Source organism: Pongo abelii, chromosome 11, assembly GCF_028885655.2.
Source record: "Pongo abelii isolate AG06213 chromosome 11, NHGRI_mPonAbe1-v2.0_pri, whole genome shotgun sequence".
NCBI lineage: Eukaryota > Metazoa > Chordata > Mammalia > Primates > Hominidae > Pongo > Pongo abelii.
The window spans coordinates 67,827,221-67,845,461 of NC_071996.2; the positions used below are offsets into that span (position 1 = coordinate 67,827,221).

The 18,241-nt window shown below is 39.4% G+C and overlaps 1 protein-coding gene and 1 pseudogene across 1 annotated transcript in view; both read left to right on the forward strand.

Annotated features, from left to right (window-relative positions):
• SCN2A (sodium voltage-gated channel alpha subunit 2) overlaps nt 1-18,241 on the forward strand; it is a 152,740-nt gene that overhangs the window by 38,592 nt on the left and 95,907 nt on the right. The window contains exon 2 of the mRNA XM_054549422.2: nt 17,683-18,000. Coding sequence (XP_054405397.2) covers nt 17,734-18,000 — 267 coding nt within the window. The 5' untranslated portion in view covers nt 17,683-17,733. The remainder of the gene's footprint in view (nt 1-17,682; nt 18,001-18,241) is intronic.
• Nucleotides 7,093-8,182, forward strand: LOC100441262 (microtubule-associated protein RP/EB family member 1-like; annotated as a pseudogene).

Sequence of the window (18,241 nt, forward strand, 5' to 3'; positions counted from 1 at the left end):
TCCTGGGTTGAATTGGTGTCATGAACTTCAGGTAGTGAAAACAGCTTAAACAATACCCCTGAAGTGGAAACACAGAGATTAGTGTGAAAATTTAGAAGACCGTGAGCACATTATATTTTGTCTGTACCATAAGACACCGGTAGAGTATATTAGTTCATTTTCATGCTGCCATAAAGAACTCTCTGAGACTGGGAAATTTATAAAGGAAAGAGGTTTAATTGATTCAAAGTTTGGCATGACTGGGGAGGCATCAGGAAACTTACTATCATGGCAAAAGGCAAAGAGGAGGCAAGGCACCCTTTTCTTGAGGCGGCAGGAAGAAGTGCTGAGCAAAGAGGGGAGAGCTCCTTATAAAACCATCAGATTTTGTAAGAACTCACTCATTATCACAAGAACAGCATTGGGGAAATCACCCCAATGGTTCAATTACCCCCGCCTGGTCTCCCCCTTGACACATGGGAATTATGGAGATTACGATTCAGGATGAGATTTGGGTGGGGACACAAAGTCTAATCCTATCATAGGGGTTGGTAAGAGGGAGGACTGGAAAGGAAAGCTGGACTAGGCAAGGTGGCTCATGGCCATAATCCCAGCACTTTGTGAGGCCAAGGCAGGGGGATCACTTGAGCCAGGAGACCAGCCCTGGCAACATAGCAAAACTCCATCTCTATAAAATGTTAGAAAATTAGACAAGTACGGTGATGTGCACTATAGTCCCAGCTACTTAGGAGGCTGAGATGGGAGGATCTCTTGAGCCTGGGAGGTCAAGGTTGCAGTGAGTCTTGATCACAACACTGCACTCCAGCATAGGCAACAGAGCAGAACCTTGTGAAAAAGAGAGAAAGAGCAAAAGAAAAAGAAAGAAGGCAAGAAAGAAAGGCAGGCAAGAAGGAAGGAAGGAAAGAGGAAGGAAGGAAGGAAGGAAGGAAAGAAGGAAGGAAGCATTCTTTACATGCCAGGAAGAGGAATCTTAGTGATCAGAAAACTGAGGCTCTGAGAGTTTGAGCCTCACTCAAGGTCACTGAATTACTAAATGGCAGAACTGGATTTCAATCCCAATAATTTGATTCAAAACCCATACTCTTTCCCATATACCACATTATCTAGGAGGTGTCCCAAGAGTTCTGAAGGGGGAGATAGCTTCCAGCTCAGGAGATGAAGAGAGTCTTCTTAGAGCAAATGGTATCTGAGATAATTTTGATAAGTTTGTGTTGAATTCATTGGTTGAGATAGGGAAGACAATTCATTTCAAATGGAAGAAACAGAGCAAAGGTACAAAGGGGAGAAAGTGGAGAGATTGGGAACAGAAAATAATTAACCTTTGGTTGAACATCATCAAAAAGGTATAAAGGATGGAAATGAAAGCTAAGATCAGAGCACAAAAGGATAACATATTTGAACTTTTAATTGGACTTAAATGATAAAGGTTTTAGACAGATTATTATTATAACTACAGCCAAGTTTTTAAAAATATTATATTAGTAATTATATATAAAATAGATGGATGAGAAACAAATGGAAGAATGGAGATTATTATCTGTTTACAGTAACCCAGTTAATTATAATAAAATATTGAATCTGCATGTTGGCAACGGAATGAGAACGGAAGAGATAGATATGTAATTTCAGAAGCACAATTCACAGAACTTGATAGAGATTAGTGGAAGGAGGAGGGAGATAGATGACATTAATTCTGTAATATGGTTTGCCTGTGTCCCACCCAAATCTCATTTTGAATTCCCTCATGTTGTGAGAGGGACTCAGTGGGAGGTAACTGAATCGTGTGGGCAGGTGCTTCCCGTGCTGTTCTTGTGATAGTGAATAAGTCTCATAAGATCTGATGGTTTTATAAGGGGTAGTTTCCCTGCACAAGCCCTTTTTCTTTGCCTGCCGCCATTCATGAAATATGTGACTTGCTCCTTCTTGCCTTCTGCCATGATTGTGAGGCCTCCCCAACCAACAGGTGGAACTGTAAGTCCATTAAACCTCTTTCTTTTGTAAATTGCCCAGTCTCGGGTATGTCTTTATCAGCAACATGAAAACAGACTAATACATTCTGTAAATTTGAATGCAGGAGATAGAACCTTTAAAAGCAATGGTAATTTGTCTTGGAAGGCCTATGTTTATCTCTACTATGTACTCAGGCTATTGTAGAGCCTGGACCATAGAAGGTATGCAATACAATTATTTACCTATGTACTCAATCTCTACTCTGTGCCAGGGATTGTCCTAAGCACTAGCGATAGAGTAAAAAGAAAAGAAAACAGTCTTGTTCTCATTAGTAAAATAAACATCATGTTGCTTCACCCAAACTAGATCACCTCAGTCCCTTTTATTGTTATCTCTGTGTCCCTCTCCTGGCAGGTGAGTGTTTCTGCTTTTAAGAATCTGTACCTGTGTCTTGCTTTAGAGAACTGTCTTCAGATTATTTGAGTCATTTTTTTCCACTTCAGCACAAAGTCTGAAGTGCCGGGGAGTTTATGTGCCCCCACCCATATCCTTAGCCAAGACTGACTATTGCAATCTTATGAAAGTACAGATCCCTTGCTTCATATAGGGACAAACTGAAATATATAATTTGTACTCCAAAGTTGTCCTGTGGGATCATAATAAAGCCACCTTCTGTAGGGCTTTGTTGGGAATTACACCTTAGCTTGGCTCCTTCCCCATCCAGACCTGCAGCTTTACCCACTCCTTTCATGATTGATCCTAGGAGTACTTCCTTAACTAATCACTTTCCCACTAAGCCACATCTCAGTGACTGTCTCTGGGGAACCTGACCTAAGACATGTAGTTTACATTGCAATGTACAGAGACAAATAATAAACAATATAAATAATTATTAATAAGTTTCATACTAGGCCAGGCATGTTGGCTCATGCCTTTAATCCCAGCCAGTTGGGAGGCCAAGGCAGGAGAATTGCTTAAAGCCAGGAGTTAAAGCCAACATAGCAAGACCCTCATCTCTACAAATAAAATAAATTAGCCAGGCAGGGTGGCATGTGCCTGTAATTCTGGCTACTTGGGATGCTGAGGTGGGAGGATCACTGGAGCCCAGGAGGTCGAGGCTGCAGTGAGCTTTGCCACTACACACTAGCCTTGGCAACAGAGCAAGACCCTATCTCTAAAAAAATAGATATTATATTAGGGGAAGTTGAAGTTATAGAGGGAAATAAGGAAGGAGATGTGGTTAGAGTGTGTGAAAGTGTGTGTGTGTGTTCAGTTGTAGGGGATGGTGTTCAATTTTATATAGCATGGTTGGGGAAGGCATCACTGGGAAAGTCCTATTTGAGCAAAGACTAGTAGGTGCTAAGGGAATGAGCCATGCAAATTTCTGGGAGGAAAGCATTTCAAGCAGAGATGAAAGCATTTCAAGCAGAGATGAAAGCAAGTGCAAAGCCATGAGCTGGGAGTGTGTCTGGAGTGCTTGGTGAGAAGTAGCCATGTGAGAAAGTTCAGGTCAGGAGACGACATGCGAGAAGGAAGTAAGGAGGGTGGGCAGACCTTGCAGGCCAACACAAGCCATGGCTCATACTTTGACTTTTCCTCTGAGTCACTGTAGAGTCCTGAGCAGAGTAGTGACTTGACTGTTTTTGCATTTCAAAGGAATCTGGCTACTACACTGAGAATAAACTGAAGGAGGCCAAAAATTAATCATGGAGACCAATTTAGACATTATTATCAGGGCTGGCTTCGTGGGCAGTCAGACAAGGCTCCGTGCTAAGAAGGGCCCCACACATGGAGCCTAATGCTTTGCAGTCACCATCTTGGTAATTTTAATAATTTGTGTTTGAATTTAGGTTTTGTGAGTGAAAGTCATGGGACTGTGGACCATGTTCTGGGTGCTCAGTGTCTGGTACTTCCTGCTGTGGAGAGGTTCAACACTACCTGCACCCCTGCCCCCTGCCCAGGCCACTCAGTGTTCCCTTCTTCACCTTTTCCCAGCAACTATTGCCACCCTCCAAAAGGGAGAATGCTGGGTTGCTGGTGGGAAGATGTCTGTGTTCTGCTGCCCGTAAGCCTGTTGGGGATTTGGTCACAAGCTCAGGTCAAGTTGCAGTTAGGAATGCACCTCAGGCTGGAAGTGCCAAGCCAAGTGAGAGACTCAGTGGAAGAGAGCTTCTCACTCACCTCTAATCCAGGTATGTCAGGTGCAGAGTTCCAATGCTTTGGGGGGTTGACCTTCCACCAGTTTGGGTGGCAGGCTTATGGGAAGGGTAGATTGACTTCTCTGACCCCAACTGAGGGCAGGTTGCTTCAGTCCAGCAACTGGTGGGAAGGGGAATTTGGCAGTGGGGGATGGGGGCAGACATTATCTTCTGCTCTGAATCAGGGACACTCATATGGCTCTATGTTTGCCCTGCAAGTGTTTACCTGCTCCAATGAGTACAACATTAAATAACAAATAAAAACCATCAGATCAGTAGACAGTTTGCATAAATAAGAAAAAAACTATGTTGCATAATCTTTTAATGGCCCCTTTTTCCTGCTACTTAAACAAGTGTCTTCCTCTTTTTTTAGAGGTGGGTCTTGCTATGTTGCTCAGACTGGTTTCCAACTCCTAGCCTCAAGGAATCTTCCAGCTTCAGCCTCTGGAGTAGCTAGGATTGCAGGTGCAAGGCACCACTCACAGCTGGGGCCTCAACATTATCAGTTTTGCACTGTACTTCATAAATTACTGGCCCTAGCAATTGCAGTAATCTAAGTGAATAATGGTGGCAACTTGAACCAGTGTGCTAATGGTAGAGGAGGTGAGAAATGATTGGATCCAAGATATATTTTGAATATAGAACAAAAAGGTCACTAGAGGTTATAACATAGTATATGAGAGAGAGAGAAAGGAATCAAGGATGGCTGTAAGGTTTTTTGCCTGAGGAACTTGACATTATTTGTTGAATACATAAATGATGTGTCCTGTTATGTATCTGTTCCTGAAATACATTGATGGTAATGAAGATGCAGTGGCAGAAGCAAATCATAGAGGTATTTCCTAGAGGTAGAAATATTAAGACTTGGTGACAGAGATCATAAATTAAAGGAAAGGGAGTGAAACAACTAAGTCAGGAAAAAATACTTCTAATTTAGGAAAAAAGAAGAAAAATGAAGGAAATGGAAATATTTAAGAAATGGTATAAATTTCTAAGGAAGATAAGTTCAATTTTGGAAATGTTCACTTGAGGCTCCAAGAACCTACAGCCCAGGAGACCTTAGCTATAGGTTGTTGGGAATATGTGATGGGATCCTGAATGAGCACTCAGGACTAGGGATCTATGTTGAGGGTATCATATAAGTGTAAGCTGGAGTCACAAGAATGGTTAACTCATCAATAAATGAATATGAGGAGAGATGTATACAGTATTGCAGAAGAGAGTTCCTTATAAATGTGTAAGCTTATCCTCCCTGCCTGGGATAAGAGTACATTCATTATGGTGCATGTGAAGGTATTGAGAAAACAACTTCTGCTTCCCGGCAGAGGTTAAGCTAGCCCCATAATAGCAATAGCAAGATTATAAAGAGAAACTATGTTATTTGTACTGGGTCACAAATTTGTCTAATAGCAATGGACCTGTGGGATTCTATAAACATCTTAGGTATAGAAAGGGATCCAGTGACTTTTAGAAAATCAGACTTATATCATATTTCCCTTCTTAACTTGTAGCTCAGTGGTGCATTTCTCACCCTGGGGGAAAAATGGAACATGGACTATATTTAGTATTTGAAATCAGACACATGCAAATTTAAACTCTGGCTCAGTGTGGCAATGGCAAGTTATTCAACATCCATATACCCTGATCACTCCCACAGTTGAAAAGTGACAACAATACTACTTCCTTCACAAATAATGCAAGGATCAATGAGATAACAAATCAAGAAGCTAGTAGTGTGCCACAATTTAGGTAGTGTTGACATTACATGAAGAAATGAACCCATGGTCTCCTATGCTCTCCTTCACTCCTCTCTAGTTCTCTCTCTCTCTCTCTCCCTTTCTCTCTCTCTCTCTCTGTCTGTTTCTCTCTGTCTCTCATACACACAGGCATGCATACATACACTTCAGAATGTAGCTATTTTTTGAGCATTGTTTTATTATTATTTCATTTATTTATTTATTTATTGAGACGGAGTCTCGCTCTGTCGCTCAGGTTGGAGTGCAGTGGCGTGATCTCGGCTCACTGCAAGCTCCGCTTCCTGGGTTCATGCCATTCTCCTGCCTCAGCCACCCTAGTAGCTGGGACTACAGGTGCCTGCCACCACGCCTGGCTAATTGTTTGTATTTTTAGTAGAGATGGGGTTTCACCATGTTAGCAGGATGGTTTCGATCTCCTGACCTCGTGGTCTGCCTGCCTCAGCCTCCCAAAGTGCTGGGTTTACAGGCGTGAGCCACCGCGCCCGGCTTGTTATTACTATTATTATTATTTCAAAGACCTTCTGATCCTGGCTCTACCTGCTCATTCTGACATGGGGAAGATGCCCAGACATTCAGCTCTACTGTTCCACTGAGTTTAGAGGCTGCTTTTTCTCCCCCATAAAAGAGAACAGGGACTGAGGGAAAAATTTTAGGTAGAAGTCTTTGATGAAAAGAAGAAATGAGGAAAACTGAGCTGGAAATATTCAGGTATTTCAAACAAGCGGAAATACCTCATCCTCATAAAGAGAACCATATCCTGGGAAATTTTCTTTCTTACCTGATTATTAAAATCCAGAATTGGAATTCTGTGATTCCAGCATCATCCATCCATCAAAACCAAACTACTATGTAATCAGATTAGAGGTGGCCTTCCTGCTGATGAGCCATTTAGAGACGGTTGAATGAGTTCTTGGAAGTCTGCTACCATGCACTTAATACATCTGAAGATTTTAAAACATTGCAGCAATGTATTGCTAGTCTACCTACAGTAAAATAAAAAATGCTTCCATTAAAATATAGGTATATTTCTTTTATATAGTTAACTTATTTTTCCTAGGAAAGTTAGATGTAAAGTGATTATCTATACACTGAATCATATTTCCCAGAGATCATCATAGTAAGATCGGTATGCATTTCTGTTAAAGAAAAGAAAATGTGTCTTAGAACATAACAATCATTTAATGGAATATCTAAAGAATGTTGGTCAAGCATTTTGAACAAGATGAAGATGGAACCAGGGCTGGGTGTGGGCAGTAGACTGTTCCACCAGAAGCCAAAGATGACAGTGAATATATACTTGACATCAGTCACCAATGACAACCTAATTCTATGTGACATACTGGCCTGGTTCAATGAGTCTCCTGAAGTTGAATTTGACAAAGATGGAACAATTGTGCTCAGGGGCTGCTTATTGTCACTTTACAGTCATTCTGTTCCCTGGCTCCATTGCCTTGAAGAAGGTGAAATTCCATGAATTCATCCATAACTTCAAAATACTACAAGCCGTATTTTTAAGAGGGTAGGTGCTGACAAAGTAATTTCTGTGGATAATTAGTAAAAGGAAAGTTTCAGGACAATTTTAAGTTCATTCAGTACTTTAAGAAGTTTTTTGATGCAAACTACAATGAAAAAGGCTATAACCCTGTGGCTGATGGACAAGGTCAAGAAACGGAAGTGGCTCCCTCCATTGTTGCTCCAGTTCTGAATAAACCGAAGTAACCTCTCAGCTCTAGAAATCCAGCTCCACAGAGGACCATTTCCACAAATAACTGCAGCTTCTAAGGCTGGCTCCAGGGTGGTATTTAAAAAATCCTGGTGTGGGCAGTAGGAGTGCTGCAGGGTCAAATTGATGCTAGCAGGTCAGTGTATTGAAACTTGCCATTGAAGCCTTGGAGAAAGAGATTTCTACTTCAGACAGCTAAGGAACAATGAATTGATTTGCCAGCAGAACGAGGGGCACAATGACCCTGTATTGCAGAGGACTGTAGACATTCTCTATGCCACAGATGAAGACTTCGTGATATCCGATGAAGGGGGCCCACAGGAGGAACAAGAAGAGTTTTAGCAACCTGAACCAGCAGAGCCTTATCTGAATTCTGCACTCCAAATCTTGTGCTTAACTGTTAAATACTCCCTTTTATTATTCTTAGAAGACTCACTAGTTTCTTTTATGAGCATAAAGTATCTCTTTTTAAAGTGCACTTTGCAGAGTTTCACTCCTTTTTTGGTGAGTTTGAGTTAGGAGCTTTTACTGTGCAGCAGAGCAACATTAACATCTAGTTAGTTCACCTGGGAAACAAAGAAGCTGACCATGGGGCTCACCACGTGCATGTAGGTAACACTGATTGCTGGAGAATGTGTTAGGTAATATGCTGAGGTGGAGACCTCGGTACAGAAATGTAAAGACTGAATTGAATTTTAACCAAATGTGAAATCTTGGTAGAGAATTTTGTAATAAGTTAATGCCTAAAGAATATTTAAAATATGCTTCCATATTCAAAATATCAAATGTAACACATCAGGACATCTTATGTGTTTGACATTGTACGTTGGAAGGAAGGGCCAGATATCAGAACCTTTGGAACCTGGTGTCATCACAGGCCTTACAGGGCTACATGCAACCTCACAGGCCTAGACTTTGGCCCCAAAGAAAAGTTCTAAAGGTTGCTCTGTAAAGCCATTTGGTGTCATTGACCAACTGCATTCCGGCTAAAAAGCAAGAGGCATTGTTGCCTGGATGAACACAGGGTGTGTTTCAGCCCTGAGATTTTTGGGTTGAAGAGCTTTATTTTCATTGAGGATTTCTCTGGAAATTTTTCCAATTATCTCTGAAATTTCCATGTATTATGCTTTTTTGGGAAATGAGGTGTGTCCAATTCTTTCATCTAACAACACTTTTGGGGATTTGCTCACATCTCTGAGATTTGAATGGAGGTTGTTTCCCATTTTACCATCCTTTAGTTTTACATTTAACATGTCACCAGTGGTGAATCCATAGAGGTCTGCAGCAAACTTGATCCTTGCCTCGTTGGAGGAAAGAATTTGGCTGAGGGGAAGAAGTAGGTTTAAGGCAGAGGGAGAGACCGAGGCAAGTTTTAGAGTAGGAGTAAGAGTTTATTAAAAAGTTTTAGAGCAGGAACAAAAGGAAATAAAGTATACTTGGGAAAAGGCCAAGCAGGCAACTTGAGAGGTCCAAGTGCCCTGTCTGGCTTTTGACTTGAAGTTTTATACGTTGGCCTGGTTATGGCCTGGTTATGGCGTTTGCATTTCTCTTCCCTTTATTTTCTTTTGGAGTAGGCTGTACACATGTGCAGTGATCTGCCAGCACTTGGGAGGGGCAATATGTGCAGTGTGTTTACTGAAGTTGTGTGCATGCTCACTTGAGGCATTTTTCCTTTACCAGTAGAGTGTTCCTGAGAACGTCATATACCAGTTAAACTCTGCCATTTTGCCTTTTAATGTGCATGCTTGAGCTCACTCACCCAATTCCCGAGATCTTATCAGGAAGCCTCTGATCACCAGCTTCAGGTGTTTTTTTTTAAGCCATTGGGGGACTGTCTTTACCTGGTGCTGGCTAAGACCAATTATTATTTTAGACAGTTTAGTAACCACCTGACCATCATCTGATCGTTGCCTGACATTCCCGAGGGAGGGGCTCTCTACTGCCTTGCTCATGTCTGCCTAACTACCTACTCTAACATTGCTTCTCTTCTCTGCTCCCCTTGCCCACTGGGGACACCTCTTTGGGTTCTTAAAGTTTGCAGCTTGGAGTTGGAAATGCAGCAGGCAGGTGGGCACACTGCAAATTCTTTGTGGACCTCTGGCAAAGGGAGTAATCATGGAAGGCTATGGTTACCTCTGCAAAGCTGCGGTGTTTTTGGTATCTGCTGTCCACAGCTCTCCAGTTCTCTGAATACTTTATCAGTACACTAATCTCTTAAGAGATAAAATTTATTAGTGTGTTACTAAATGTTCATTTTCTTTTACAGAAAATACAGTACCATGTCTGAGTTATTAATATTTAAAATGTGTTATTCCTTAACTCTCCCTCATTTGATTTGTGCACAACCTATTCCATCCTTTTGTTTGGCAGAAGTTTGCAAAATATGTGTCACTCACTGAGATTGTTCAGCCCCTGATGCATTTGTATTGATTTGTGTCTGGTGATAGTTTGTCCTAAAATGTGTGTAAAAAGTAAACATTTTATAACAAAATTTTTGTTTAGTGGATGCTTTGTGTGGAATTCAGAGAAAAATCCAGATTCAGTGATTAACAATGCCAAAAAATGCAAGTAAATAGCCATTGTTCAAATAACAGTGGTGCTATTTCTCTTTTGTGGTTTTTTAGACTTTTGTTACCTAAAATTCTGTTTTATTGGCAACTCATTTTCCACCTGGTGTTTCTTGACAGGCTTTTTTTTTTCTATTTTAAATAGTTTCTAAATAACTTTTTTTTTATTTCAAGAAAGAGAAAAAAGAATATTGCTCAATGTGCCTAATATAAAAATAAAGTATAAAAAATAAGTTAGTTTCATACTGGAACTAAACATAGCATTTAAAAGAAAACAGCTTTTCTGACCAGTAAACACTGAACTTGAGTTCTTCATATTCTACTATTCTCCGTTTCTACTCTACAGCAGAAAAACACATAAGTCTGGTTGTTCGGAACTTTCTCCCCGTTATGGAAATTGTTAGTTACAGAAATGGGCTAGTGGATTCAGGTTAAAAAGAGAAGGATACATATACATATGTGTGTGTGTGTACATATGTGTGTGTATGTGCATATGTGTGTGTGTACATATGTGTGTGTATGTGCATATATACAAATATATACCACAGCAAGTAACAATCAAAAAGTTGATAAGAAAATAGACTTGAACCTATGAAATAAGAAAGCTAGAATATCTGAAAAATAAATATTCATATAATATTTAGCAGATCTTTTGTTGGTTTATGTTTACATTACTGTAATGTACCAAAGAACCCAAAAAACTACAATTGTAGAACAGAACTTAAAAGACCACTTCCAGAAAAAAAGATGTTCCTTAGTGTTTCTCAGCTTTCTTAATTCTTGGGCACAAAATTTTCTGTCTTTGAGCACTTATCCACAACCACTAATTACAATATAAACTAATATAAAATTATGTCCTCATCTACGAAATTTAATAAGCCATTTTCTTAGTATAAATTTATTTCTAGAGCATGTATTATTAATGTGGATCTTTGTAGAAAAAAACTGTGGTACAATGTTTATTACTACATACCCTTTTTTTTAATTGTCTTATCTTTCATATAATTTTTTGCTGATGTCATCATGTGTAATAACATGATTTTTTAAAATTTTAATTTAGAAAAAATATATTCCTCTTGTATAAATGAGAAAACTAAAGGAAGAGAGTATTGAAAGGAAAACATTATAGAAATATCAGAATTTAGAATCCCAATTCTTAACATTTTTTATCTTCTGACTACTTCAAATAATATTGTTTGCCTTTCTCATTATTTATGGGTCTTCCAAATATAGCGTCTGGCCTTAAAAGTTGTAACACAAAATCTTCTGTCTGAAATGTAGTACAACTGAATGAAATTTAAAACCTTCACATAATATATGTCATATAGAGCGCTTATAAAATATCAGTATGATGTGATAACAAAGGTCAGAACAAATGGAAGAAAAACTAATGTATGACTTCTGAAAACCTTATCCTGGGAAATGAGAAACAGACTATAATTCTTTACTTAAATCTACATTACACAAAAGTATCTTTGACGTGAAAAAATACTCATTTGTTGTTCGTTTGATGTTTCATATGTTTTGGTAAAACATTTTGTGTTCACCCTTTTAAATATTCCAAGACACACTCACTGGCTAGAATCAATGGGAGAGAAAGAGGTGACTCTATAACTAATATAATGTTAAGGAAACTTCACATATCTTGGTATGTTTCTGATAGTGCATAATTCCAGAAAATGTCTTAAGTATTGCATAATTGTTAGAAACATGAAATCTGCAGCCAGCAAGCATGAGTTCCACATCTGACCCTACTCTTTCCAGTTGTGAGAACTTATTTGTATTTTAAACTACTGAATTTCGGGATGCCTGTGTTTATTCCTGTTACTTTATTTTTTAAATTGACAGTAGTTGTACATATTCATGGGGTACATAGTGATATTTCAATACATATACCATATACTGATCAGATCAGGGTTATTAGCACACCCATCATCTCAAACATTTAGCATTTCTTTGTACTGGGAACATTCAATATCCTCCTCCTACCTATTTGAAATTCTATAATATTGTTAAGTATAGTCATCCTACAGTGGTATAGAAGCTATAACTTATTTCTGCTGTCTAGCTGTAATTTTGTATCCTTTAACAAATCTCTCCCTATCCTCCCCAGCCTCTAGTATCCTTTGTTCCATTTTTTACTTTTTCCTCATGTTTTAAAGGGAAATGATTACAGTATCTATTTTATTAGGTTGCTATAAGGAATAAATGGTTTCATAGCTCTTAAAATAGTGCTTGACAAAAGTAGGTACTATGTGTAGATTTTTATAAAAAAAAGTAGATACTATGTGTTATTATTATGACTAATCTCCTCCCAAAAATATGTTTGGTAAATCATTTCATAAATTTGTTTATTCTTTATTTATTTTGAATGAGAATCATTTGTATAACAAGTTGGTATATTGCTGAGCACATCTGTAAAGTAAGACCTGAATATGGATTTGATAATTGAAGTTGACTCACCATAGAGATTTATGAAATATTATGTGCTTGATTGCAGTAGGACAACTTACTATGGGGAAGGAATCTTATAAGTATCTTGCCTGGCCAGCATACATGGAAGTTGGTACACATGGAAGATATATCATATGTATATATCCCGATATTGATAATGTTACTTTCCAAAAGTGGAGGCAATGCAAATATGATGAGAATGTGACTACAGCATGCACTTGTTTGTTCTTTCTGTCCAGCATTAATTTCCCCCTTATTCCAGTAATAGTAACTCAACAACTCTGCTCTTTGTCATTTCCTGGTGTGTTTTTTTTTTTTTTTTTTTTGAGACTGAGTTTCACTCTGTTGTCCAGGCTGGAGTGCAGTGGCATGGTCTTGGCTTACTGCAAACTCTGCCTCCTGGGTTCAAGCGATTCTCCTGCCTCAGCCTCCCCAGTAGCTGGGATTGCAGGTGCCCATCACCATGCCCAGCTAATTTTTTGTATTTTTAGCAGAGATGGGGTTTCGTCATGTTGGCCAGGCTGGTCTTGATCTCCTGGCCTCAAGCAATCTGCCTGCTTCGGCCTCCCAAAGTGCTGGGATTACAGGCATGAGCCACCGTGCTTGGGATTACAGGCATGAGCCACCGGGACTTGTCTGTCGTTCCTTCCGTCTTTCCTTCCTTCCTTCCTTCCTCCCTCCCTGTCTTCCTGTCTTTCTTTCTTTCTTTCTTTCTTTCTTCCTTTCCTTCCTTCCTTCTTTCTTTTTCTTCCTTCCTTCCTTTCCTTTCCTTCCTTCCTTCCTTCCTTCCTTTCCTTTCCTTCCTTCCTTCCTTCCTTCCTTCCTTCCTTTCTCTCTCTCTCTGTCTCTCTCTCTCTCTCTTTCTTTCTTTCTTTGTCTTGCTCTATCTCCCAGGCTGGAGTGCAGTGGTGTGATCATAGCTCACTGCAGCCTCAAGCGCCTGGTCTCAAGGGATCCTCCTGCCCTGATCTCCCAAAATGCTGGGATTATAAGCAAAAGCAACCTTCCCAGCTCCAACTCCACTTTTGAGAAATGCTTCTGTACCACAACAATAACCCTGACTACTCATAGGTTTCAAGTGAGGACTCTTCTGTGTTTCAAGGGTAGAGCATGTGGCTTAGGAGAGGCCAATCAAAGACAGCATTACCCTGGACAGAGTAATTACTTCAGGATTGGCATGTGACCCACCAGGTGTCAGTGAGATGCAATGAGTTTTTCTGAGTCTTTCTTCCCACTGAATTGAGGTCTGGAAGGTTGGGAGGCTAGAGCTGCTACAGCATCTAGCTGTAGGGAAGCTAAGGCTAAGGGAAGAATCTTTAGGAAACCTATCACTATGAAAGTCAGAACAAAAGGATACAGCATAACTACGAGCTGGTAACATCAGCTGAGCTCATGAATCATCATATGCCTAAGACTAGCCCTGGACAAACCTGAACCAATAAACTCCTGTCTTTATTTATTTTTCACTTCAACTAGTTTGAGACATCTTTTTCTCTTACAATCAAAAGTTATCTGCTAAAGTGACTAAAATATTATTTTGGGCTACATCTTCCCCTTGCTCATTTCCAACAAACACGTTTTCTTTTTTTCTCCAAATCTTTTGTCTTAGATTCAGGGGGTACCTGTGCAGGTTTGTTATGATGGTATATTGCATGATGCCAAAGTTTGAGGGTATGATTGAACCCGCCACCCAGGTAGCAAGCATAGTACCCAATAGGTAGTTTTTCAACACTTGCTTCCCCCACCCTATACCCCCTTATAGTCCACAGTGTCTCTTGTTCCCATCTTTATGTCCATATGTACCCAATGTTTAGCTCTCACTTATAAGTGAGAAGATGTATTTTGTTTTTTTTCTGCCCAATAAATACATTTTCCAATGAAAATGATGAAGCCAGAAAGTATGAAATATATTGATTTAACAATTAGAACTGTTCTAATTATAATTGATGCCGGTGCCTGTTTTCTTTTTATGATTGAGTTATGATCACGGATTTTTGCTATCAGATTTTGAGTTTGAATCCTGCCTGTATGATCTTAGGAGACTTTTCCTAATCTCAGTGTATGTCCTTACTTCAGTTTGCAAATAAGAATAATGAAAGCATTTATCCAATAGGGTTGTGTGGAGGATGAAATAATACAGTGCAAACATCTTAGCCAAGTGACTGACACTTATTAAGTCCTCAAATCTTCACTATGATATTAATTGAAAGCCTAGCATTTAGAATCTCACTGGTTTATCAATTCCTTTTTCTGGTTGCTTTTTAGTGACTTAAATCAGAGATAAATAAGATTGGTGTCTCATTGGGTTAATATTCTTTCTGGAGAGAGTTAACTTGTGTGTCACAGGCCATCTCTTTATTGAATTAGCAAAGAACTACATTGGATTTCAGATTATCTGGGACTGAGGCTAATATCAAATCCTACTGTATGTTTGTAGTTCCTAGGCTACAAGCCTACATACGGTAATTGCTGTTTAATATGAATTTTTATTTTTAACCTTTACATATAGTAAGGGTTAATTGCTATTTAATAAGAGTTTTTATTTTTAACCCTTCCCTATTTACAGTCATGCTTTGCTTAAGGACCAAGATATATTCTGAGAAATGTGTCATTAGGTGATTTTTGTCGTTGTGTGTACCTCATAGAGTGTACGTAAAACCTAGATGGTAGAGCCTATTACACAACTAGGCTACATGGTATAGCCTATTGTTCCTAGGCTACAAACCTATACTGGATGTTACTGTACTGAATACTACAGGCAATTGTAACACAATGATATTTGTGTATCTAAACACGTCTAAACATAGACAAGGTACAGTAAAAAATATGGTATTATAATCTTATGCGACCACTGTCGTATATGTGATCTGTCATTGACCAAAAATGCCATTAAGCAGTGCACTACTGTACTTTCTCTTTACTTTAAAGTTGAATTCTTTATATTGATTGAATGACTTTCTGACATAGCAAATAAAAAGCATGAGGAGAAGCATTATCGGTTAACAAAATTAACACTTAAAATCAGCAAAGTGTTAATGTTTCGTTCCACAAAAAGCCTGTGGAAGATCGGTTCCACAACTGAGAGCTTTGGGCTGCTTCAGACATATGTCTGTGTGTACGCTGTGAAGGTGTTTCTCTTCACAGTTCCCCGCCCTCTAGTGGTAGTTACAATAATGCCATTTTGTAGTCCCTGTACAGGAAATGCCTCTTCTTACTTCAGTTACCAGAATCCTTTTACAGGAAGTTAGGTGTGGTCTTTGAAGGAGAATTAAAAAAAAAAAAAAAAAAAAAAAAAAAGATTTTTTTTTTTTTTTAAAGCATGATGGAATTTTAGCTGCAGTCTTCTTGGTGCCAGCTTATCAATCCCAAACTCTGGGTGTAAAAGATTCTACAGGGGTAATGTTTTAATATTCTTATTATGCTTATTCTCTGTGATGCTTCTCTACCTTTACAGTAGTCGAATCCTTGGGGAAAACTGCAGAGGGACCACTTTCATTTTGAAGCTGCTGGCTGCATGTTTTAGCATGTCTCTTCTATTAGAGAATCCAGGCATGGCAGTTTCCTCCCCCAGTGTGCAAGGACCATCTTCATGCCTATGTCTGTGGCTAGGCATGAGGGTCTCTAGGGATGGGTGAGAAAAATGAGGGATGTTTTCGAGGCACTATAATACTGGGGAGGGCAGTCTGCTAGCTGGTAGCTGAAAGGTCCTGGTTTACTTCAACATTTTTTTTTAAATAAAACTGTGCAGTAGTTTTTGTTATTTTAGGTTTCCCTCTGTTTTATCTGGTGTATGCTGCAGAAGTGAACTGCATAACACATTTCATTCTTAGAAAATGCATTTCATATATTTAAATGACAACTCTGACTCCTATAGTATGGGGGTGAAATAGATTGATTTTTTGAAAAGATGGAAAAAATAGATTAAGTGGCATTTAGGAGTCAAGATGTTGATTGTATTGTTTCAAATAGCATAGAAACTCCTGCCACTGGTTCAGAGGTAACATTTGGAATGACTGATGTGCTCTTTTGAGTTAACTACTTTTGTCTAGTGAAATATGATTTGAATACCAGTAAAAATCTATTTAGGTTATTGCAAAGACTCATATAATAAGAGTTTGCTTGAAAAGATAAACTATCATAAACTTATTATTTTTTCTCAAGTCCAAATTCTGATATGGACACTAAGACGGTGATGCTACGTTTTTGTGAAATGGGCATAATTTGAGGAAACTGGCTATCTCTACAGTATTTCCTAGGGTACTGCAAATGTGTTAATTTAAGAAGCAATTACACTAGCTAGCAGCAGGTTGCTAAGCCAGGGGGTCCGAGCTACAGACCTCTGATGTGGATGACTTCCTGCCCAGTTTGGCAGGAGCTGGGTCCCTTCCTGTGCAGCTTCCGAGCAGTTCCAAACACAACCAGGCATCTTCTGCTCCTTCCCACTCCCTTTCTTTCAAGCAGGATCTACCTATGTTTCCATAGCCTGGCATTTTAGGATTTCCAGAGCTTTTTACCCAGTGAATTGACTTGGAATAAACTCTTAAATGTGATAAAGTGAGCCAAAGGGCACGTGGAAAGACTTGGAGAGATACGTGCAAGATCCTCAGCCCAGGTTCTACAATTCAGTGTGATGTTTCATCTCTTGTTTTGGATCTCTGCTATTTTTTCAGAAAGAATGCTGAAAAAGATGGCTGCCAAAATATTCACACAAGTGAAACAGCAGGCACAAACCAGTATCCTCCATTTCTGAGCTCTGAATTGCATATTTTCCCACAAGTAGCACAATCACTTAAAACATTTTGGGAGTAGGAGATTAGATTACCTCATAGACACCTACTGAATGTGAAAGATAGATCTCCATGCAAGCAAATGGATGCATATATGAGATTCCCTGAATACCAAATACAGCTTTCTTTGAAAATATTATAGCTATCTGGGTTCTATGCTGTATCTCAGTGCTCAGTGTCATGTAACTGACACAATCACCTTTTATTCTAATGGTCATTGCTTTTTTTCCCTCCCTGTTTCTGTAGCACTTTCTTATGCAAGGAGCTAAACAGTGATTAAAGGAGCAGGATGAAAAGATGGCACAGTCAGTGCTGGTACCGCCAGGACCTGACAGCTTCCGCTTCTTTACCAGGGAATCCCTTGCTGCTATTGAACAACGCATTGCAGAAGAGAAAGCTAAGAGACCCAAACAGGAACGCAAGGATGAGGATGATGAAAATGGCCCAAAGCCAAACAGTGACTTGGAAGCAGGAAAATCTCTTCCATTTATTTATGGAGACATTCCTCCAGAGATGGTGTCAGTGCCCCTGGAGGATCTGGACCCCTACTATATCAATAAGAAAGTGAGTTCTTAGTCAAGTTGCCTTCACTGCCTGTTTACTAGTTGGTTCTGGGCTAGTCCCAGGGATGATGGTGAAGAAGGCTTGCCTCCTTCCCTCTGTCTAAAGTATCACTAAGATGCTGGATGGGCCTGACCGTGTAATGGACCAATGATCCTAGAAGTCTTTTGGAAGCACTCATTCGAACCTGCATTTGTGAGACAGGCAGAGAACTGGTGAGGCATCCTCCAGCGCGGGAATTAAG